This window comes from Rhinoraja longicauda, chromosome 4, assembly GCF_053455715.1.
Source record: "Rhinoraja longicauda isolate Sanriku21f chromosome 4, sRhiLon1.1, whole genome shotgun sequence".
Taxonomy (NCBI): domain Eukaryota; kingdom Metazoa; phylum Chordata; class Chondrichthyes; order Rajiformes; family Arhynchobatidae; genus Rhinoraja; species Rhinoraja longicauda.
Genome location: NC_135956.1, coordinates 33,381,009 through 33,405,483, shown reverse-complemented (window position 1 = coordinate 33,405,483; position 24,475 = coordinate 33,381,009). Strand labels below are relative to the sequence as shown.

Sequence of the window (24,475 nt, the reverse complement as noted above, 5' to 3'; positions counted from 1 at the left end):
AGTGTCACCACAGCGAAAAATATTAAAGGCTACGTTTTAGACTGTGTGAGAGTTGGGTGAGGGGTTTTCTGTATCCCATCAGGAAGGTGAGGAAAATTATAAGGAATTTTAATTGCAAGAACAATTAGATTTTATTCAATATTTATAATTAGAATGGAGAATGAAAGGAACCTGGGTCTCTTTCATTGTAAGGCACTGCAAGGCAGCAGCCACTGTGGCACCTCAGTTGATAAATGTACCTAGTGGTGTGCTGCTGCCAGTCCATTTCTGTTTCTCTGTTACATTAAAATATAAAGGGCAGGAGCACACTCAGCCCTTTGTGTCCAGGTTTATAATGAGTTAGTTGATCTCAGTAGAGACTAATGGCACTGCTACGACTTGGTGTCCATCAGGAATAGGAGAAGGTTCTTCTAAACCTCATGACCCATGGTAGGGATTTCGCATTTGAGGCTATTGATGATGGCTGTTATCAATAGCCACCTCAGATACAAAGTCTCCACCACAAGATGACATTCTTGCCTTAGAATCAGAAGTAACAGAAATTAACTAGGAAAAAAACAAATCTTCATAATCAAACATTTAATTATGATTCTTTATTAAGTCAAAACATCATAAGGTTAATTTCCATTGAACAGAAATGAAGATACAAATTAAAAGACCAATTTGTACAGCAAAGCAGTGATCACTACAAAGTGCAGGTATTAGTAGTTCAATAGTTAGTAGTTTAGTAGTTTAGTTTATTGTCACATGTACCGAGGTACAGTGAGAAGCTTTTTAGTTGCGTGGTAACCAGTCAGTGGAAAGACTTTACATGATTAAATGTGCAAACCACCAATAACTAAAGCAAATCAATCTTCTGGTTTGGGTATAATGAGGCAGGCTCACTCACACACCACAATACCATGTCTTAACTTCACAAGGAAAATGTCTTTGGCATGGATGCAAATGGCCTGAAGAAAATAAACAGAGACACCTGGGCTTCAATGAGATTAGTAAGTCTTTCATTTGGCTAAATGACCTCCTCCCGTGATTTTATTTGACGATTCTGTTCTAAGTCCATGCCTCGCATTGTTGGGCAGTAAGGCTTCATTAAGTTATGGAAAAAACAGCTGTTTTCAGTATGTCTATTCAAGGTAACCAGTTTTATTAAACCAAATGACATAACGTCAAGGATAATTTTAAAACACTCAGAGAAAGCTTCCCCTTATAGAGAGACATTAGAAAGAAAAAGTGAGAACTCAAATGATTTCTTTTCACAATTAATAAGTTTACGATTAAAGAATAAACAATAAAATACGTTTACAATGCATGATGTATAGGTGTGAGTTTGGAAAGCATTTAAGATCAAAGTCAACAATGGAGAGAGTTAAAATTTTAAATCAACAATCTTGTTCAAACAAATAAGCCTTATTACTGTTCTCTGAAAAATGATTTGACAATTAGTTATTCATTAATAAAATATAATTCCCATCAAGATGTTGTCAGTTTTTCTTTATTTGGGTACCTCATATTATAGTTATTAATTCAATGTATTATTGATTATTAAATATTAATCTGCATGTTATTGCATCTAAGTGCCTGTTACAAGTAAGAATTTCATTGTTCTGTTATCAGTACAAATGTCATTAAACACCCTGTTTAAGCTTCTGTTTTATGAATTTCACCATGCTCCTATTAACAAATACAATTATTTCAGGCTTTTATTGTTCAACAAACTGCAGCAGAAATTCCAGGGCATGCCAAGTACAACTGATATAGAAATAGTAAAACTTCTCAAAGTAAATCACATTATCAAATTACATTTTACATTGAGCCATATTCAGACAAAAGCTAAATCCCGACAAGAGATAAAAACAGAAAATGCTAGAAAAACTCAGACCACAGAGGCAGGTATTGTACAAAATATTAAAGATGATGAGAGAGAAGTATAGACGTGGAGAGGTTTAAGAAGGGCTTTTAGAAACAAGGAACTGCAGGTGCTGATTTACCCACCAAAAAGACCACAAAGTGCTGGAGTAACTCAGCGGGGTCATGCAGCATTCCTGGAGAACATGAATAGAAAATGGCTCGGGTCGGGACCCTTCTTCAGATAGGGGACAGGGGCAGGAAGGGCTTGTCAGGTCTGAAGACCAAGGCAGATGAAGGCATAACTAGGAGCAGTGAAGCAGTTACAGTAGGGAGCAGAAATAGGTCAGAATTGGAGGAACACAGAGATTTTGAAGGCTTGTCGTGTTTAGGCGGTTCACAGAGGCAGATCGGGATGTGGTCATGGAGTAGTTTGAACACAAATGCATATATTTCTCAAAAGCTTTCAACGTTGTTAAAAGAAGTTGACTGCAGTAATAATTTATAATGCATCTCCAATTCTTGAATGCAATTGAGCATTCAGTTTGCAATTTTGTATCTTAAATTTACAGGTTAACTTTTCCCTCAATTTTCCAACCTCCATGTAACCCCTAAAGTCATGAAATCGTCAATTGATTTCCCTCCTTTAATCGATCTCAGAAATATTGATGGAGAGGCAGCCTGCATTGTTAGGCACTTTAGATTTAGATTTAGATTTAGAGATACAGCGCAGAAACAAGCCCTTCGGCCCACCGGGTCCGCGACACCCAGCGGTCCCCGCACATTAACACCAGGGACAATTTATTTATTTATTTATTTTAACATTTGCCCAGCCAATTAACCTACAAACCCGCACGTCTTTGGAGTGTGGTAGGAAACCGAAGATCTCGGAGAAAACCCATGCAGGTCACGGGGAGAACGTACAAACTCCGTACAGACAGCACCCATAGTCAGGATCGAACCTGAGTCTCCGGCACTGCATTCGCTGTAAGGCAGCAACTCTACCGCTGCGCCACCGTGTCACTTGAACAAATATCATTTTATATTTTTCCATTTCTCTGTTTTCTCTTCTTCATGACCCTGACTCCTGCTTGGGTTCAACCTACATATGCCTCAGTGTCGTGTCTATCTTTATTGCACAAAGAGAAAAAGGGAGTGCAAGTTCAAACTACTAAATGTTAATGGAGATGCAAGGAACTGCAGATGCTGAAATCTTGAGCACAACACAAAGTGCTGGAGTCACTCAGCAAGCCAGGCAGCGTCTATGGAGGGAATGGATAGGCGACCTTTCGAGTCAGGACACCTCTTCATCCGTCGAAGTGTCCCGACCCAAAACGTCCCCTATTCATTCCCTCCAGAGATGCTGCCTGACCCACTGAGATACTCCAGCATTTTGTGTTCTGCAAATAAATGTTAATGTTAGGATTCATGAAAGGAAATTCTTCTTCCTGCAAAGACAAGTAATAAGATCCAAGTTCAAGGAGAGAGATCTCCAAACCATGGAATTTCTTGGGTCGTAATTATATGTTGCAAGACAATATATACAAAGAAGTTTCTTAGTGAGGAAGGGTTTATTCTTAATGTACACAGACGAGGTATAACATCTGTGTAATACAGCGACTGGCCCTGATCTAAATAAAGGCTCTTCACTCTCTCTTGGACCTGGGTCTTAGACATGACTTCACGCTGCTGCTTGACATCTCTGGCTGAAGAGGACATCCACAACCGTCGGGTCGATGAGAGTAGAAATATCTCCCAGTTCCTTCTCATTGCAAGCAATCTGTCGCAGAATGCGTCTCATTATTTTACCTTTGGTAAAGCAATAAAGACTCTGTTTCATTTTATTTTGTTGATTGGTTTTTACGATTTTTAAACATTGACTATGCCAAATGGAAGGCAGTTTACCTGAACGGGTTTTGGGAAGGCCTGGTGCATTCTGTATGTAGTCAGGTGTGGCAATCGGTCCAATCTTTTGCCGAACTACAAATGGAAAAGATAATGATTCAATAAATGAAAATAATAATTCAGTAAATTTGCAATGATTTAAACTTTTTGCAGTTTTGACCACAATTCTATTAGTTTAAAAATAGAACATAGAACATAGAAAAGTACAGTACAGGAATGGGCCCTTCAGCCCACAAAGTCTGTGCCGAACATGATGCCAAATTAAACAGTGGCACAGTGGTAGAGTCGCTGCCTTACAGCGCCAGAGACCGGGTTCAATCCTGAGGTTATCCACTTTGGTGGTAAGAATAGGATGGCAGAGTATTATCAGAATAGTGTCAAGTTAGGAAAAGGGGACGTACAACGAGATCTGGGTGTCCTATCATATCATATCATATCATATATATACAGCCGGAAACAGGCCTTTTCGGCCCTCCAAGTCCGTGCCGCCCAGCGATCCCCGTACATTAACACTATCCTACACCCACTAGGGACAATTTTTACATTTACCCAGCCAATTAACCTACATACCTGTACGTCTTTGGAGTGTGGGAGGAAACCGAAGATCTCGGAGAAAACCCACGCAGGTCACGGGGAGAACGTACAAACTCCTTACAGTACAGCACCCGTAGTCAGGATCGAGCCTGAGTCTCCGGCGCTGCATTCGCTGTAAAGCAGCAACTCTACCGCTGCGCTACCGTGCCGCCCTAGTGCATCAGTCACTGAAAGGAAGCATGCAGGTACAGCAGGCAGTGAAGAAAGCCAATGGAATGTTGGCCTTCATAACAAGGGGAGTTGAATATAGGAGCAAAGAGGTCCTTCTGCAGTTGTACCGTGCCCTGGTGAGGCCGCACCTGGAGTACTGTGTGCAGTTTTGGTCTCCAAATTTGAGGAAGGATATTCTTGCTATTGAGGGCATGCAGCGTAGGTTTACTAGGTTAATTCCCGGAATGGCGGGACTGTCATATGTTGAAAGACTGGAATGACTAGGCTTGTATACACTAGAATTTAGAAGGATGAGAGGAGATCTTATCGAAGCGTATAAGATTATTAAGGGGTTGGACACGTTAGAGGCACAAAACATGTTCCCAATGTTGGGGGAGTCCAGAACAAGGGGCCACAGTTTAAGAATAAGGGGTAGGCCATTTAGAACTGAGATGAGGAAAAACGTTTTCAGTCAGAGAGTTGTGAATCTGTGGAATTCTCTGCCTCAGAAGGCAGTGGAGGCCAATTCTCTGAATGCATTCTAGAGAGAGCTAGATAGAGTTCTTAAGGATAGCAGAGTCAGGGGGTATGGGGAGAAGACAGGAACTGGGTACTGATTGAGAATGATCAGCCATGATCACATTGAATGGCGGTGCTGGCTCGAAGGGCCAAATGGCCTCCTCCTGCACCTATTGTCTATTGTCTATTGTCTAACTATGTGGATTTTGTACATTCTCCCTGTGACCGCGTGGGTTTTCCTGGGTCCTCTGGTTTCCTCCCATATCCCAAAGAAGTGCAGGTTTGTAGGTAAACTGTCCCCAGTGTGTAGGATAGAACTAGTATACAGAGTGATAGTTGATCGATGCGGACTCAGTGGGCATAGGGCCTGTTTCCATGCTCTATCTCTAAGCTAAACTAATCTTATCTGCCTGCACATGTTCCATATCCCTCCATTTCCTACATATCCATGGGCCTGTCTAAACACCTCGTATGCCACTACCAGTTTGCCCTCCACCGCTAGGATTATGGAAAGGGGGATTGGACCAGTCCAAAAGTTAAAGTTTTAAATTGGGGCAAAGCTGATTTTGATGGAAATTAACAGAACTTTCAAAAGGTGATTGAGGAGATTGTTTGCAGGGAGGAGATATCTGATGATAGCAAGGGTTTCAAATGTACAAAAGGAAGAGTTCGGCGGCACCATGTTCCAGTTAGAGTGAAGGGCAGGAGTAAGGAGGCCTGGATGACGAGATATAGACGCTCTCCTATCTCTTGTCTTATATAAGGAGATATATGGCAAGAGAGACATATCTATATGAAATATATATATCTTGTCTTCGATATATGACAAGAAAGATATCTCTTATACATCTCTTGTCATATATATATATATAAGGCAAGAGATATATTTTTTGTCTTGAGAAGGGGCGGGCATGGTGGTGCAGTGGTAGAGTTGCTGCCCTACAGCGCCACAGACCTGGGTTCGATCCTGACTATGGGTGCTGTCTCTACAAAGTTTGTACGTTCTCCCCATGACCACATAGGTTTTCTCCAGGTGCTCTGGTTTCCTCCCACACTCCAAAGACATACAGGTTTGTATACTAATTGGCTTGGTAAAAGCGTAAATTGTCCCTAGTGGGTGTATGATAGTGTTAGTGTGCGGGGATCGCTGGTCGCCATGGACTCGGTGGGTCGATGGACCTGTTTCCATGTTGTATCTCTAACCTACACTAAAGATAACTAAATTTGAACACTGTATTTACCTCAGGGGGATTGAAACTTAAATTCTTGCAAATCAAGATTCATGACTTTGTCCACCATGTTCGCACCGACCAGCGATCTGCCCTACACTAGTTCTATCCAACACGCTAGGGACAATTTACAGAAGCCAATTAACCTGCAAACCTGCACTGCCTTTGGAATGTGGGAGGAAACCGAGACATCCGGAGAAAACCTACCTGGTCACAGGGAGAACGTGCAAATTCCGTACAGACAGCACCCATAGTCAGGATCGAACCTGGGTCTCTGGCGCTGTAAGGCAGAAACACTACCGCTCCTCCACTGTGCCGCCCTTGTTGTGTTGTGCAAGGTGAAGGGTGGTTCAAGAGTCTGATGTTTGATGGGAGAAAGAAGCATGCTTATCATGATCATAGATCATAAGAGATAGGAGCAGAATTAGGCCATTTGGCCCATCAAGTGTACTCGTCCACTCAATCATGGGTAATCTATCACTCCCTCCAAACCCAATTCTCCTGCCTTCTCACCATAGCCTCTGGCACCCGTTATAGTGTTACCCCTATCCCCACATAAACTCAGGCACCTCTCTCCATAAAACCATCTGCTCTAGAGTAAATAGTTAAAGTGTCCAGAGTTATGGTACAGCTTTCTGCTGCTGGTTTCCCTTATCTTCAGGCTTTCAATGTAGCCATCTCTCTTGTCCAAAGTACCTTTGTTTTTCAGTTCATCTGAAATGGACTGAGTCAATTCTCTTCCATCCTTCAGTGTGACGAAACAGTAGATGCATTCGCCTTTCACGGGGTGAGGATGGCTCACCACTGCAACCTCCGCCACTGCACTGTGTTCTGACAGGGCTGATTCCACCTCCGCACTGCTCAGTAGGTGACCTGTTGGTATCAACAGCAGAGATGTCAAGATGATGGCTGAAAACAAAATCAAGTGAGAATCAAAAGGAAATAAAGTAGATTGCGAAAATAATAATGCAATAAACATAAGAAGCAATCTAAAAAATTCCCACAGGTAGAAGTAATAAAATGAGAGCCAAAAAAGGGATCTACTCAAAGTAAGTACGTCAGAATCTATCAAGTAAGTAGTTTTTTATTTTGGAGATACAGAGTGGGAACAGGCCCTTCGGCCCACAGAGTCCACTCCGACAAATGATCACCTGTACAGTAATTCTATCCTACACACTAGGGACAATTTACAGAAGCCAATCAACCTACAAACCTGCACATCTGTGGAATGTGGGAAGAAACTGGAGCACCCGGAGAAAACCCACGCGGTCACTGGGAGAAGGTGCAAACTCAGTACAGACCGCACCCGCAGTTAGGATCAAACCCGGGTCTCTTGCGCTGTAAGGCAGTAACTCTACCACTCCTCCGCTGTGCCGCCCAAAGTTACTGCAGAAGCCTCACCAAAGAACATTGGAGGGGCAAAAAATTGATAAAGATATGTACAAGAAAGGCCAGCTATATTTAACACGGGTAAAACAAGTGCTCCCAAGGAATTGCATCCTGGGTTGCTAAGAGAATTAAGTATTGAAATTATAGGGGCATTGGCCAAATATCATTCGAAAGGAGGTGGCCTGAGGTTAACAGAATGGCAAATATTACATTCTTGTCCAAAAATATATGTTGCGGTAAACAAGGGAACTACACATCAGTCCGTTTATCCTTGCTAATGGGGAAACAATAATCAATGCAATATTTACAGTCACTTGCACAAATGTAGATTGATTAGGGAATGTCATCATGCCAAATATGTGCTTAACTAACGTTGATAGGGGTTCTAATGAAGTAGCGGATTATCATATCATATCATATCATATCATATACATACAGCCGGAAACAGGCCTTTTCGGCCCTCCAAGTCCGTGCCGCCCAGTGATCCCCGTACATTAACACTATCCTACACCCACTAGGGACAATTTTTTTTAAATTTTTTTATTTTTATTTTATTTACATTTACCCAGCCAATTAACCTACATACCTGTACGTCTTTGGAGTGTGGGAGGAAACCGAAGATCTCGGAGAAAACCCACGCAGGTCACGGGGAGAACGTACAAACTCCTTACAGTGCAGCACCCGTAGTCAGGATCGAACCTGAGTCTCCGGCGCTGCATTCGCTGTAAAGCAGCAACTCTACCGCTGCGCTACCGTGCCGCCCTTATTAGGTTGATGAGGGAATTGAAGTGGACTATCAGGAGGTTTGATAAAGTGTCACATAATTAGCTTGTTGTTAAGAGGGGGGAGGAAGCTAGAAGAGAGGAGGGCAGGACAAAGCCTGGCAGGTAGTTATCATCTTTCCCCACATTACAATAGTTACAATTTCAGTCATTGGTTTCAAAGGGCTTGAGGTGACCTAAAGAAATGAAATGTGAGGTTGTCTTTTTTTAAATTAATAGCCAGATGGTCAAATATGCCCTCACCCCGAGAACCTCAAGGACAGGTGTTCAGGAAGAACACACCGTTTTTGTTGCACTTGGCCTGGATGAACATATAGCCCGCAGTGAGATGATGTTAATGTTTCTACCTGAAACATTGAGCATGTCATCTATCCTTCCTGTGATCCAGTAATAGCCGTCCGCGTCTCTCCTGCAACCTGCACAATAAAGCTTTCTGTGAGAAAGTCACCAAACTGGAAAAGAAAGTCACTTATTATCCACACATGCAAGCCGACAACTCGTTCAACAATAGCCTGAACATGTTTATGAGTTACTTTAAGTCACATTCAAGCTTCAGAAGGTCACTTCATAGAGTCATGGAGTCCTACAGTACACTACATCCATGCCAACCCTTCAGCCAATCTGCATTAATTTCATTTGTCTGCATTGTGTCCGTATCCTTTAGCGCCTTGTCCTTTTTTAGATATCTGTACCAATACCTCTTAAACATAGCACTTGAACATAGAAATTGACCTGCTGAGTTACTCCAGCATTTTGTGAAATAAATACCTTCGATTTGTACCAGCATCTGCAGTTATTTTCTTAAACATAGCACTTGTATTCGTTTCCACATCTACTCTGGCAGCACATTCCAGATATCAACCACTCTGTCTGTGAAGAACTTATCCATCAGATGCGCAGAAAGACATAAAGTGCCAGAGTAACTCAACGGGTCAGGCAGCATCCCTGGAGAACACAGATAGGTGACGTTTCAGGTCAGAACCCTTCTTCGGAAGAGCCTGAAGAAGTCCTTAGAAGGGTTCTGACCCAAAATGTCACCCATCCATGTTCTCCAGAGACTGCATGATCAGCTGAGTTACTCCAGCACTTTGTGTTGTTTTTTGTAAACCAGCATCTGCACTTCCTTGTATCTACAGATGTACAAAGAGTTTGTATCACTCAAAATCGTTACCGTATGTTGAGGATAAATCTTCGACGACACTTAAAAACAATCAATGAACTCCACCTCTCCATCCAAAATGTCTTCCCATGCCATTTCCTATATCTTTAAGTACACTCTGCTGTGTACCAGCTATCTCTGGTGCAGCAATTACTTCTTGTTCCTGCCTAATCTAGACCCCATGCAATTTGCTTACAGGAAGATACATCCACAAAAAAATGGCATCAGTCTGAAGAAGGGTCTTGACCCAAGAAATATCATGCATTCCTTCTCTCCAGAGATGCTGCCTGCCCACTGAATTACCCCAGCATTTTATGTCTATCTGTGTCTATCTCTTGCACTACATTCAGCTCTGGGTCAGCTTGACAATGAGAAGACCTATGTCAGGACCACTGACTGCAACTTAGCCTTCAACACCATAATACCAACTCAGATCATATCTACGATTCTGGACCTCGGCTTTGGGGCTGCTGTTTCCACCTGGTTTCTGGACATCCTGGCCGGCAGACTTCAGTCAGTTAGAATTAGTCATAACATTTTTTACACCCTGAGCCCTCAACACTGGTGCTCCTCAGAGTTGTTTGCATCGTCCCCTGCTCTACACCCAGTACACCCACGACTATGTAGTCAAATACGTACGCTCATAAATTATAGAAGCAGAATTAGACTATTCAGCCCATCAAGTCTACTCCACCATTCAATCATGGCTGATCTATCTTTCACGCTCAACCCCATTCTCCTGCCTTCTCCCCATAAACCCTGACACCTCTACTGATCAAGAACATAACAATCTCCACCTTAAAATTATCCATTGACTTGGCCTCCACAGCTTTCTGTGGCAATAAATTCCACAGGTTCACCACCCTCTGACTAAAGAAATTCAACTCATTTCCTTCCTAAAGGAATGTCCTTTAATTTTGAGGCTATGATCTCTAGTCCTAGACTCTCCCACGAGTGGAAACATCCTCCCCACATCCACTCTATCCAAGCCTTTCACTATTCAGTTTCAATGAGGTCCCCCTCATCCTTCTAACTTCATCAACGGCGATGCTGAAGAGATTGTCAACAGTCTCAAATTCCTCGGCATCTATATCACCAGCAACCTAACCTGGTCCCTTTATACTGATGCAGTAATAAAGAAAGTGTCTGAGAAGATTCAATACATCCACGATGATTCTCTCTTACAGATGGTATTCTCAAGGATCTCAGCCTGGTATGGCAATTGTTCAGCTCTAGACCACCTGAAACCTGCAGAGTGGTGAACACAGCCCAGTCCATCCTAAACCCATTCCATCCAGTCCATCTTTACAGTGCATTTCATCAAGAAGACTGCAAGTATCATCAAGGATACCTGCCACCCTGGCCATTCCCTTTTTTCTCTTCTACCTCCTACAGGTGCGTGAAACCCTGGATATACAGACTTAACAACGGCTTTTCCCCCCATTGCTATCCAACTCCTGAAACAATCACCGCTGTCACATCCCCTTCCTGGAGATGTTGCCACATACTCTGAAGAAGGGTCTCGACCCGAAACGTCACCCATTCATTCTCTCCCGAGATGCTGTACGACCTGCTGAGTTACTCCAGCATTTTGTGAATAAAATACTCTCACTCTTATCTCGGTTATTAGAGTCATAGAGCCTCTGCACTTACATGTTTTTTTCGCACTTCCTCTGGTACTCGTGAACAGTTCAAGTGCCAAGACCAGAATTTAAATTTCCATTTGTCGTAAGAAAATATTTCAAGCATATAATAATTTTGTCATTTGTGTGTGTGTGTGTGTGTATAAAATATATATATAGTCCTGATTGGTTCCGAATCCTTTGAAATTGGTTATCAAGTCCAAAGAAACATCATCACTCCGCTCTGAAATATCATATATAAAAGCACGTTGTTGTACCTGTAGAAAACATCTCAGGATTTGACTTGCAAGCGGCTTCGGAATTGAAAGGTTTTTTTTTGCATTAAGGAAGTGGAATATAAATAATTTGATCACACAGCTTCAAATCAATCCCCAGGAATCACCAATCAGACATGGTGGTCGATTCAATCAATTACACAAACCTACATTTAACGCATAGAATCATTGAATGTAAAAATAGTAGTTTACTATCTCCAGTCAGGTAAAATCCTGGGAACTGTTTGAAATAAGTTGTCTCGAAGCGTTCTTTGTCCCCGTACACTGTGCGCAGTATAGATGGCCAAGGCTGCTTGAAAACCTGCAAACAGGATAATAGACCAGGAAGAAAATATCCACAAAACACTTGAAGACAAGTCATTATTGTTTACATGGCCACCATGGTTCAGTAGTATGCTTCTGACTCAGATGGTTCAAGTCCCACATCTGAGTCTAGTTTAGTTTAGTTTAGAGATACAGCGCGGAAACAGGCCCCTCGGCCCACCGGGTCCGCGCTGACCAGCGATCCCCGCATATTAACACTATCCTACACACACTAGGGACAATTTTTACATTTACCAAGCCAATTAACCTACATACCTGTGAGAGGGGGAAGGTTTCATGGAGATGAGTGGGGCAAGTGTTTTTTTGTTTTGGTATCGGGCTTGGCACAAACATTGTGGGTCGAAGGGCCTGCTCCTGTGCTGTACTGTACTGTTCTATGTTCTATTGTCTACCCTGGATAAATGACTCAGTGCATCTACTCTATCTTTTCTCTTCATGATCTTATACACCTCTATAAGATCACCCCTCATCCTCCTGCACTCCAAGGAATTAAGTCCTAGCTTGCCCATCCCCTCCCTACAACTCAGGCCCTCACATCTTGGCAACATCCTCCAAAATCTCTTCTGCACTCTTTCCAGCTCAAAAACATCTTTCCAATAGCAGGGTGCCCAAAACGGAACACAATACACCAAATGTGGCCTCACCAAAGCCTTGTACAACAGTAACATAACTTCCCAACTTGTATATTCAATGACAGACACAAAAAGCTGGAGAAACTCAGCGGGACAGGCAGCATCTCTGGAGAGAAGGTATGGGTGACATTTCGGGTCGAGGCCCTTCTCCCTGACTGATGAAGGCCAATGTGCCAAAAGCCTCTTGACCAATGTAATCAAACCTCATTTTGTTCAGGAAGGAATGCTCACCCCCACAACTCTCACCACAAGAGAATTGGCTGTACTATCACTGAGGTTATTCTGATTCTGATTCTGATTCTGAGTGCCCTTGGAAGTACTAATCTAATATATTATCTTCAGTGGGTGCAAATACAGCATTATTGATCGCAACCCTGACAATCTGTGGTTCTTCTTTGCAGAGCATATCCATCTTTAATGCTGGACAATATTTCAGTCACTTTGAAACACCTCTTATGTATTGCACATGCTGGCTGCAACACCTAACACAGGTCCACCACCGATTTTCTGGCACCTTTGGTTCCAGAGCTTTGCTGGATTATCCGTTTTGCCGGACCAACTATGATCATGGCCGACAAGGATCAAACGTTACCGGGACGGCCCGCCCAGGGCACCGGGGAGCTGAGATACCGGCCCACAATGTCAGCCTTGGAAGGCTGCTTTAGGAATGGATCTGTCTGCTCTGGCTGGGCCAGAGTTCCAGACCCAGCCGCAGGGGGCAGGTTCGACGTGTCGATCGGCCGCGGAAGTCCCGATGAGGTCGAGATCAGCCGTCTCACCGGCCTAGGTGCCATATTTACAGGGGGACTTCCAGGGGGATTTCAAGTGCCCCCTCGTAATTTTGTCTGGATTAAAGATGGGGTTGGACCACCAGTTGCTGGCAAATCAGAGGTGGACCTGTATTTATTTTAATGTATTACGAACCGAACATCAATCTAGGACTGTTCATAGTATCTTTTGCCCTCCAATACTTATGCAGAATGGAAGAAAAGCATTCAGAAGTTAAATCCTTGCTTTTATACCCTTATCAGACCTCTCAGAAACATCTCAAAAACAAGTTCTCAGCAGTGAATTGCTGTTCAGCTTTGTTACAATGAAGCATTTTTGCATGAGTAAGTTGTAATCTCATAGACAAGAAATTGTTACAAGACAACATAGAACAGTACCAGCACCAAAGGAACGAGCACAACTTGTTGATGGACACAGAAAGCTGGAGTAACTCAGCGGGACAGGCAGAATCTCTGGAGAGATGGAATGGCTAACGTTTTGGGTTGAGCCCATTCTTCAGACTGGTTAGGGATAAGGGAAACGAGAGATATAGACAGTGATGTGGAGAGATAATGAACAATGAATGAAAGATATGCAAAAAAGTTACGATGATAAAGGAAACAGGCTATTGTTAGCTGTCTGTAGGGTGAAAACGAGAAGCTGGTGCGACTTGGGTGGGGGAGGGATAGAGAGAGAGGGAATGCCGGGGCTACCTGAAGTGAGAGAAATCAATATTCATACCACTGGGCTGTAAGCTGCCCAACCAAAATATGAGATGCTGTTCCTCCAATTTGCGTTTAGCCTCACTCTGACAATGGAGGAGACCGAGATCAGTACAACTTGTTAGTCTGTTTCCAGCTGAGGCTGTGTCATGCCGCCTCTCATTTACAAACATGTACTCTCAATCACACTGCCGAGCGAGATATTTGCTAACTCACTGGGTTAAGGAAACTCAGGCTGAGCACGACCAAGAACTTACCAGGTATCCTTCAGCTTCTCCCTGCAACTCCTTCCCGTGTTCATTCAGAATGGCAGGGAGGATGCCAAAGAAGGGAAATGTCTGGAAGGGAGGGTGGGATAACGTGAAAACAGAGCAATTAATAGAAGCAGTTTGGGATGGAAAAGATGTAACTCAAGAAGGAAAATAACAATTCGCCAGTTGTAATGCTTACAGCAGATCCTGGTTTCAGAGGGGTAGCAGCTGGCAATGGTGTCATCATTGGACCTCCCTGTTAACACAAAGAAGACAATAAGGTGTAGCTGCATGCTGGTCTTCTCTTCTGCACAGTAACACTAAAGCTACATTGCCATAACACGACATTCTGCACTCTGGTATTTTACACCTTGCACGAACCATTGTACTTGTGCATGGCTTGATTGGGCCCCATATCTGAGGAAGGATGTGATGCCATTGGAGAGGGTCCAGAAGAGGTTTTCGAGAATAATCCCAGGAATGATTGGGTTAACATACGACGAGCGTTTGGCGGCACTGGGCTTGTACTCGCTGGAGTTTAGAAGGATGAGGGGGGACGTCATTGAAACGTCCCGAATTGTGAAAGGCCTGGATAGAGTGGATGGTGGAGAGGATGTTTCCAGGAATGGGAGAGTCCAGGACAAGAGGCCATAGCCTCAGAATAAAAGGACGTACCTTAGAAAGGAGATGAGGAGGAATTTCTTTAGTCGGAGGGTGGTAAATCTGAGGAATTCCTTGCCACAGAAGAGAAGGCTGTGGAGGCCACGCTAATGGATAATTTTAAGGCAGAGATGGTAGATTCTTGAATTGTACAGGTGTCAGGGGTGTGGAATTCACTTAGATAGACTACCAAGCAATGCTCTTGTCTTCCATTGACACGAGCTATTGATCTTCTCAGATATTTAATGTGGGCGTAGGAACAAAGAACTGCAGATGCTGGTTTATACCAAAGATATACACAAAGTGCTATCATAACTCAATGGGTCAGGCAGCATCTCTGAAGAAAAAAGATGGATGACGTTTCGGGTCACCCATCACCCATCACCCATCAGACTGTAAAAGGGTTCCGACCCAAAACGTTACCCATCCTTTTTCTCCAGAGATGCTGCCTCTCCCGCTGAGTTACGCCAGCACTTTGTGTCCATCTTTAGCTAATACGGGTCATCATTTGGGCAACGCAGTGGTGCAGCCGGAAGAGCTGCCGCCTCACAGCAACAACAACAGCCCAGATTTGATCCTTAGCCCTGGCACTGTCTTTGTGGAGTTTGCATGTTCTCCCTGTGACCATGTGGGTTTCTTCCGGATGCTCCAGCTTCCTTCCATGTCCCAAAGACATATGGATTTGGAAGCTAATTGGTCATGGTACATTGGCCCTGGTATATAAATGAGTGGTAGAATTTGGGTGAAGTTGATGGGACTGCAGGGAAATTAAACTGGACATGTCCATTATATGCCCATTTTATTTTATGTCCACTTTGAAGTGTGCCGGCTTTGAAGAAGTTCTCTCTGATTTTTGGTATGTAGGATAGAACTAGTGTAAGGGTGATCGCTGGTCTGCGTGGGCTCGGTGGGTCAAAATGCCTGCTCCCACATTCTATCTCTAAGCTAAACTAATCTACTCACAAAAAAACACCCGTTTCAGAGCGACAATTGTAGAAGCAGGCAAATCCCCGGCTGCCCCTGACTACTCGAGACAGGAGGAGAGAAATAAATGTAAACAGGTGAATGGTTAATTACTTCTTAATTCATGCTCAGGGTCTGAACATTGTTGGGCAGGCCTGTATTTTGAGTTTGTGTGTTCTCCCTGTTTGGAGTTTCCACTCCTGTGACAACGTGGGTTTTCTTCAGGTGCTCCGGTCTCTGCCCACGCTCTAAAGACGTACAGGTTTGTAGGTTTATTTGGCTTCTGTAAATTGTAAATTGTCCCTCGTTTGTCGGATAGTGCTCACTGGTCGGCATGGAATCATTGTGCCGAAGGGCCTGATTCCACACTGTAGACCTAAAGTCTAAAGGCAATAAAGCAGGATCAGTGCAGGATTAGTGCAAACCGCTGCTTTATGGTTAGCACAGACTGGCAGTGTCTGTTTCCATACTGCAGAACTCTATGATTCTCCATTTACCTCAAAGTTGGCGGGGCGTCATTGTGATGAATTAGAGACAAGAACCTTTGGCTTCCTATGTTCAACAATCCATATGGAAGATTTTGTAGCCGAGCACACAAGTGATCTCATCACAAGTGCTATGTGCGCGATGATGTGGCAGGAACAGTGAATTGAGAGTTGGCACCTATTTTTATCCTCATGCGAACTGCCTGATCTTAGCCAAACTATTGTGGGAGATGTTGTTTGGAAGCCAGGAAGATAAATCAGTTGGAAGGAAAATTTATTCCCTGATCACAATGATTACAGCGCCAGAGACCCGGGTTCAATCCCGACTACCGGTGCTGTCTATACGGAGTTTGTACATTCTCTCTGTGACCACGTGGGATTTCTCCGGGTGCTCCGGTTTCCTCCCACATTCCAAAGACGTGCAGGTTTGTAGGATTGTGCCTGTGGAGGGTGCTCCTGTGTTGCATCATGTTGAACATGGACATTGGGCCTGTGGGGCGTGCACCTGTGTTGCATCATGTTGAACATGGACATTGGGGCTGTGGGGCATGCACCTGTGTTGCATCATGTTGAACATGGACATTGGGGCTGTGGGGGGTGCTCCTGTGTTGTCAATCAAATTTCCTCAAACTCAATTGCAACAAATCTGAAATCATCATCATTGGTCCAAAAACGCTCACCAAATCCACCCAAAACTTCATCCTCAACATTGATGGTCTCCCAGTATCCACCTCACCTCACATCCGGAATCTTGGAATCATCTTTGATCAAGCCCTCTCCTTCGACAAACACATCAAACACATCACAAAGACAGCCTTCTTCCACCTCAAAAACATTGCCCGTCTCCGTCCATCCCTCTCCTCCACAGCTGCAGAAACCCTCATCCACGCCTTCATCACCTCCCGTCTGGACTACTGCAACAGCCTCCTCTATGGCGCACCCTCAAAAATCATCAGTAAACTTCAATACATTCAAAACTCCGCTGCCCGTCTACTCACCCACACCCCGATCCGTGACCATATCACCCCCGTCCTTTATAAACTCCACTGGCTCCCCATCCCCCAGAGAATCCAGTACAAAATCCTCCTCATAACCTACAAAGCCCTCCATAACCTGGCCCCATCCTACCTGACCGACCTCCTCCACAGGCACACTCCCACCTGCCCCCTCCGCTCTGCTGCTGCCAATCTCCTATCCCCCCACATCCGGACCAAACTCAGATCCTGGGGGGACAGGGCTTTCTCCATCGCTGCTCCCACCCTATGGAACTCACTACCCCAAAACGTTAGAGACTCCTCCACACTCACCACATTCAAAACATCGCTGAAGTCTCACCTGTTCAGTACTGCCTTCAACCACTGAAGGTCACCTCACCTTCTGTCTCCTTTCTCTGTTCGTTTATTTATTTACTTATTTATCTATTTATTAATTTCCCTATGTTTTCTAAATCTCTGTAAAGCGTCTTTGAGTATATGAAAAGCGCTATATAAATAAAATAAATTATTATTATCATGTTGAACATGGACATTGTGCCTGTGGGGGGTGCTCCTGTGTTGCATCATGTTGAACATGGACATTGTGCCTGTGGGGGGTGCTCCTGTGTTGCATCATGTTGAACATGGACATTGTGCCTGTGGGGGGTGCTCCTGTGTTGCATCATGTTGAACATGGACATTGTGCCTGTGGGGGGTGCTCCTGTGTTGCATCATGTTGAACATGGACATTGTGCCTGTGGGGGGTGCTCCTGTGTTGCATCATGTTGAACATGGACATTGTGCCTGTGGGGGGTGCTCCTGTGTTGCATCATGTTGAACATGGACATTGTGCCTGTGGGGGGTGCTCCTGTGTTGCATCATGTTGAACATGGACATTGTGCCTGTGGGGGGTGCTCCTGTGTTGCATCATGTTGAACATGGACATTGTGCCTGTGGGGGGTGCTCCTGTGTTGCATCATGTTGAACATGGACATTGTGCCTGTGGGGGGTGCTCCTGTGTTGCATCATGTTGAACATGGACATTGGGCCTGTGGGGCGTGCTCCTGTGTTGCATCTTGTTGAACATGGACATTGGGCCTGCGGGGCGTGCTCCTGTGTTGCACTGTACTTTGCTCTAAATACACCCCTTTGGGTTTGTGTGAAATAGGAACAGGACTTACAAGAAGATACGGTCACAGGAAGAACGTGCAAACTCTGTACAAACGGCATTGCGGTCAGGATTGAACCTGGAGTCTCCAGCACTGTGAGGCAACATCTCTACGAGCTACACATTGCCACCATGCAATATCTTCAACATTAAGCTGCTAAATCTAAAGGTTTTCAAATTCGGAAGGAGAATCATGCCACAAATATCTCTAAACTGTACGTTGGGAATAAAAAAGAGCTGCAACCATCTTGGGCTCTTCCCCGCGTGAAGAGGATGGCTCTTCAACAGAATATTTACCGTTTCCGTCTGCCAAAAGGTGTCCATGATGGGACAACGCCCATTCCCAATGACGTCATGGTACCATATCCATGCCTCAGGGTTAATGGGTTCTCCAGCACAGCCCAAGATCTTCAAAGACTCAAGGTTGAATCTGAAGAGGTGAAATTTAAAAAAAATGTTTCACAGAGAGGAAGGGTGATTTTTAACTCACACAAACAAGATGCTGCCCAAGCCAGGCGACTCTCTGCGTTCTGGTCGCAGAAGCAGATGTGCAATCATTCATTCCAATCACTCCACTCTTTTAAACCTCTACTCCAACAGATCTGTACACTGTGGTTGGCTTCATTGTAATCATATATAGTCTTTCTGCTGACTGGATAGCATGCAGCAAACCTGCATGTCCATGGAATATGGGAGTGAACCGGAGCACCCGGAGAAAACCCACATGGTGACATACAAACACCACACTGACAGCACCTATAGTCAGGATCGAACCCGGCACTCTGGCGCTATGAGGCAGCAGCTCTGCCACCATGCAACTGTGCTGCCCTTGTTCTAACCTTGTTCACCATAGCACTGAAACTGTTAGTTAGTGAACGCCTGATGGTGAATGCTGTTGAAGAACTTCTCACATGTTGACATTGTAAAATGGTAGGGTCCTGGGGAAAGTTGTAGGACAGGAGGAACTAGAAGTACAGGTACATAATTTCCTGAAAGCAGCATCACAGATATATAGGGTGGTAAAGAAAGTTTATGTTGCATTGGCCTTCATTGGTCAGGGTATTGAATATAGACGTAAGGATGATCGGTTACAGTTGTATAGGACATTGGTGGAGTATTGTATTCAGAGATGGGCTGAAGGGTTTGTTTCCATACTGCGTGACTCTATATCTCTTTGACCACCAAACAATCTCAAAACTGGCAACTTTCCAGGGAATAATGTCCAGTAGATTCATGGGCCCAAAGACACCGTTTGACCAAGGACACAATTCTTAAGTTCATAAGTTCTAGGAGCAGAATTAGGCCATTCGGACCATCAAGTCTACTCCACCATTCAATCATGGCTGATCTATCTTTCCCACTCAACCCCATTCTCTTGCTTTCTCCCCACAATCCCTGACACCATTACTAATCAAGAATTTGTCAATCTCCGCCTTTAAAATATCCACTGACTTGGCCTCCACAGCTGTCTGTGTGTGACACACACAAATGGTCACATCAAGACCCATCGCCTTACTTTCTCACGGGTTCCTCTCCGAACTTCATCAGCATTCGAATGACAGTGGGCGCTGTGTAGAGCTTCGTCACTTTGTACTTTTCGATCATCTCGTACAGCCTCCCCACGTGCGGATAAAGCAGCAGACCCTCAAACTAAAATGGAGAGAGATTAACAGAAAATATATTTATTGGAAATTCATCCCAGTCAAGTGTATATCCTACCTTTCTTTTAAAAAAAAACAATTTTGGGCTCCTTGGCATCACTGGGACAAGGCCAAAGGTTGATTGCCCATCTTTAACGATGTTTGAAGGGATCTACATGAAGGCATCTACCGGAGTCATTGCCTCAAAAAGGCAGCCAGCATCATGAGAGACCCACACCAACTTGGCCACTCATTTCTCTCCAGCCGTCGGGAAGAAGGTACAGGAGCCTGAAAACTGTAACATCCAGGTTCAGAAGCAGCTTCTTCCCAACAACCATCAGGCTATTAAGACTACAACCTCCAAATAACTGAACTACATAGACTTGGGAGCATTGATTTTGTCTTTTTATATATATAACTTTTCTGCTGTTTACTATTGTGTTATTATGGATTTACTGAGTACTATGTTAACATATCTGTTGTGCTGCTGCAAGTAAGAATTTAATTGTTCCATTTCAGGACATATAACAATAAAACAGTCTTGACTCTTGACTTGACTCTTAAAGGAATGTTTTGCAAGGTCATTTCAGAATCAATCATTTTGGTGAATCTGGAGTGAAATAAAGGCCAGACCAGTGAAGATGGCTGACTTCCTTCCCTGAAATTAGTAGTGACCCAAATGGGTTCTTACATCAATCCACTTGTTTTGTGGTCCCCATTACCAATGATTAGTTTTTGTTTTCTTTTTCATTTCAAAGGAGGGATCCCATTGAAACTTACTGAATAGTGAAATGCCTGGGTAGAGTGGATGTAGACAGGATTTTTCCACTAGTGGGAGAGTCTAGGACCAGAGGTCTCAGCCTCAGAATTAAAGGACATTCCTTTTGGAAGAAGATGAGGAGGAATTTCTTTAGTCAGGGGGTGGTGAATCTGTGGAATTAATTGCCACAGAAGGCTGTGGAGGCCAGGTTTAAGGCAGAGATAGATAGATTCTTTATTAATATGGGTGTCAGGGGTTATGGGGAGAAGGCAGGAGAATGGGGTTGGGAGGGAGAGATAGATCAGCCATGTTTGAATGGGGGAGTAGACCTGATGGGCCAAATGGCCTAATTCTACTCCTATCACATGAATTTATAGTTGCCTGCATACAAATTCCACATCTACCTTGGTGTGATTTGAACTCATGTCTCTAGATTGTTAGTTCAGGCCTTTGGACAACTAGGCCCGAAGTTAACCACTACACCACCATCATACACCATGATTTCAAGAGTGGCAAGACTGAGGTACCATTTCCGGGGTCTGGCATCACACCACTCAACCCAGCCACTGGGCAGGGCAAGGCTGCAATGATATTAGTTTCAGCTCTGTCACTGGACAAGGTACCAAGATCTCAGAACACTCAATGCATTTATAGACAATAGACAATAGACAATAGGTGCAGGAGTAGGCCATTCAGCCCTTTGAGCCAGCACCACTATTCAATGTGATCATGACTGATCATTCTCAATCAGTACCCCGTTCCTGCCTTCTCTCCATACCCCCTGACTCCGCTATCCTTCAGAGCTCTATCTAGCTCTTTCTTGAAAATATTCAGAGGCCTCCACTGCCTTCTGAGGCAGAGAATTCCACAGATTTACAACTCTCTGACTGAAAACGTTATTCCTCATCTCCATTCTAAATGGCCTACCCCTTATTCTTAAACTGTGGCCCCTGGTTCTGGACTCCCCCAACATTGGGAACATGTTTCCTGCCTCTAACGTGTCCAACCCCTTAATAATCTTATATGTTTCAATAAGATCCCCTCTCATCCTTCTAAATTCCAATGTATACAAGCCTAGTCGCTCCAGTCTTTCAACATATGACAGTCCCGCCATTCCGGGAATTAACCTAGTAAACCTACGCTGCACGCCCTCAATAGCAAGAATATCCTTCCTCAAATTTGGAGACTAAAACTGCACACAGTACTCCAGATCTCACTAGGGCCCTGTACAACTGCAGAAGGACACTTTTACATGTTACACAGTGGTGTAAGAAAATTTCCAGTGATCCCGATCGTTTTTAGTTCAGGTTAGTTTAGAGAAACAACAAGGAAACAGGTACTTCAGCCCTCCGAGCCCATGCCGACCATCGATCACCCTTTCACATCAGTTCTATGTTATCCCACTTTCTCATCCATTTCATACACACTAGGGGCAATTTTACAGAGACCAATTAACCTGCAAACTCGCAAGTCTGAGGAATGTGGGAGGAAACCATAGCACCTGGAGGGAACCCACACGGTCACAAACTCCTCACAGACAGCATGCAAGGTCAGGATCAAACCTGAGTCTCTGGTGCTGTGAGGCAGCAGCTTTACCAATCGCGCCATTGTGCCACCCACCAGTCACTGTGCTGTCCAGAGTTTAAAGGAAGCAAGAGATGTACATCTCCTCTTTCTTATTTAAGGTGAGATGGGGAAGATTGAATAGAAACCTGAGGGGCAACTTTTAGAAACATAGAAACATAGAAAATAGGTGCAGGAGTAGGCCATTCGGCCCTTCGAGCCTGCACCGCCATTCAATATGATCATGGCTGATCATCCAGCTCAGTAGCCTGTACCTGCCTTCTCTCCATACCCCCTGATCCCTTTAGCCACAAGGGCCACATCTAACTCCCTCTTAAATATAGCCAATGAACTGGCCTCAACTACCTTCTGTGGCAGAGAATTCCACAGATTCACCACTCTCTGTGTGAAGAAATGTTTTCTCATCTCGGTCCTAAAAGACTTCCCCCTTATCCTTAAGCTGTGATCCCTGGTTCTGGACTCCCCCAACATCGGGAACAATCTTCCCGCATCTAGCCTCTCCAACCCCTTAAGAATTTTATATGTTTCTATAAGATCCCCCCTCAGTCTTCTAAATTCCAGCGAGTACAAGCCCAGTCTATCCAGTCTTTCCTCATATGAAAGTCCCGCCATCCCAGGGATCAATCTGGTGAACCTTTTTTACGCGATGGGTAATAGGTGCATGGAATGAGCTGCCAGAGGAGGTAGTTGAGGCACTATCATAACATTTAAGTCATTTGGACAGTTACATGGGTAGGATCTGTTTAGAGGGATATGGCCAATCGCAGGTAGGTGGAACTAGTATAGATGGAACATATTTTTCAATGTGGGCGAGTTGGGCCTGAAGTGCCTGTTTCCATGCAGGATGATTCTATGACTTGGTGTATAATCAGTCTGGGCTCCAGCTCTGGCAACAAACCTGCCCACGTCTCTTGGCCCTGGTGGTTTGGACCCCAACCCTGGCTCAGCTCCACACCCAACCTGCAGACTTGACGCATGCTCACACTCTGGATTGCAGCCCTGACCACACATCCTGCATGCAATCTGGACCCTGGCTCACATTCCCTTCTAAAGAGTGAGCCATGTGCCAGACTCATTTCCAAAACAATATGATGCCACATTACTAGAGTTCTACTGTACATAACTTTCCGAGTGTTTTACTCCATAACTCCCTAATATTCTTGTTCACTTCATAAGACCTAGCAGCAGAATTAGGCCATTCAGCCCATCGAGTCTACTCCACCATTCAATCATACTTGATCTCACTTTCCCTCTCAACCCCATTCTCCTGCCTTCTCCCCATAATCTTTGACACCCTTACTAATCAAGTACCTTCCACTTTAAAAATACCCATAGACGGCCTGCATAGTTGTCTAAATTGAAATTCAAGGAGAGGATAGCTATATATAACAACCATTTATTGACACTTTTGGCAGGTTCCTCTGTATGTTTTTTGTACGTTTTTTGTTGTTGGAATAAAAAGATGAAAAAAGTAACAAAGTGCCAATCAGTTTTTATTGTTTGTAGTTGACAGGATATATTTTGAGAACATGTATAAAGGGCAGAGAAAGCAGCTTTAGATGCTCCCTAGATGTTGAAAGAGTGCCTGCTTTCACCATTGCCTCAGGTGGCACGTTTCAGATATCAAATTCACTTGGTGTGGAAAACAATCTGCTCTCAGGTCCCTCTGAAGCTCCTACCTCTCACCGTTAGCTAAACCCATGGAAAATTAGTGGTTCTTTTTGGGCCTGCTTTTTGATGTGAAATTCCACAATTCCAAACTTTCAGTTGCATCTTTAAATGTTGTTATTGATCCCAAACACAGCAACACAGCATCGACCAGATACCTGTTTGCCTGTCGGCCATGATTGGAGCCATAGATTCCAGACTTTAGACTTCAGCGATACCACGTGGAAACAGGCCCTTCGGCCCACCGAGTCCACACCGACCAGCAATCACCCTCGTACACTAGAACCATTCTATGCACTGGCGACAATTTACAACTTACAGAAACCAATTCATCTACAAACCTGTACATCTTTGGAGTCTGGGAGGAAACTGGAGCACCCCGAGAA

General features: G+C 44.2%; 1 protein-coding gene across 1 annotated transcript in view; it reads right to left on the bottom strand.

The window, feature by feature from the left end:
- Window positions 1-3,237: 3,237 nt before the first annotated feature.
- The window catches only part of acss2l (acyl-CoA synthetase short chain family member 2 like), a 115,482-nt gene continuing 94,244 nt past the window's right edge, over window positions 3,238-24,475 (bottom strand). Inside the window, exons 11-19 of the mRNA XM_078397489.1 lie at window positions 19,954-20,087; window positions 18,735-18,867; window positions 14,387-14,443; window positions 14,194-14,274; window positions 11,683-11,791; window positions 8,761-8,829; window positions 6,939-7,115; window positions 3,751-3,825; window positions 3,238-3,654 (exon numbers count right to left, since the gene is read on the bottom strand). Of these exons, the coding sequence (XP_078253615.1) occupies window positions 3,527-3,654; window positions 3,751-3,825; window positions 6,939-7,115; window positions 8,761-8,829; window positions 11,683-11,791; window positions 14,194-14,274; window positions 14,387-14,443; window positions 18,735-18,867; window positions 19,954-20,087 (963 nt within the window). The 3' untranslated portion in view covers window positions 3,238-3,526. The remainder of the gene's footprint in view (window positions 3,655-3,750; window positions 3,826-6,938; window positions 7,116-8,760; window positions 8,830-11,682; window positions 11,792-14,193; window positions 14,275-14,386; window positions 14,444-18,734; window positions 18,868-19,953; window positions 20,088-24,475) is intronic.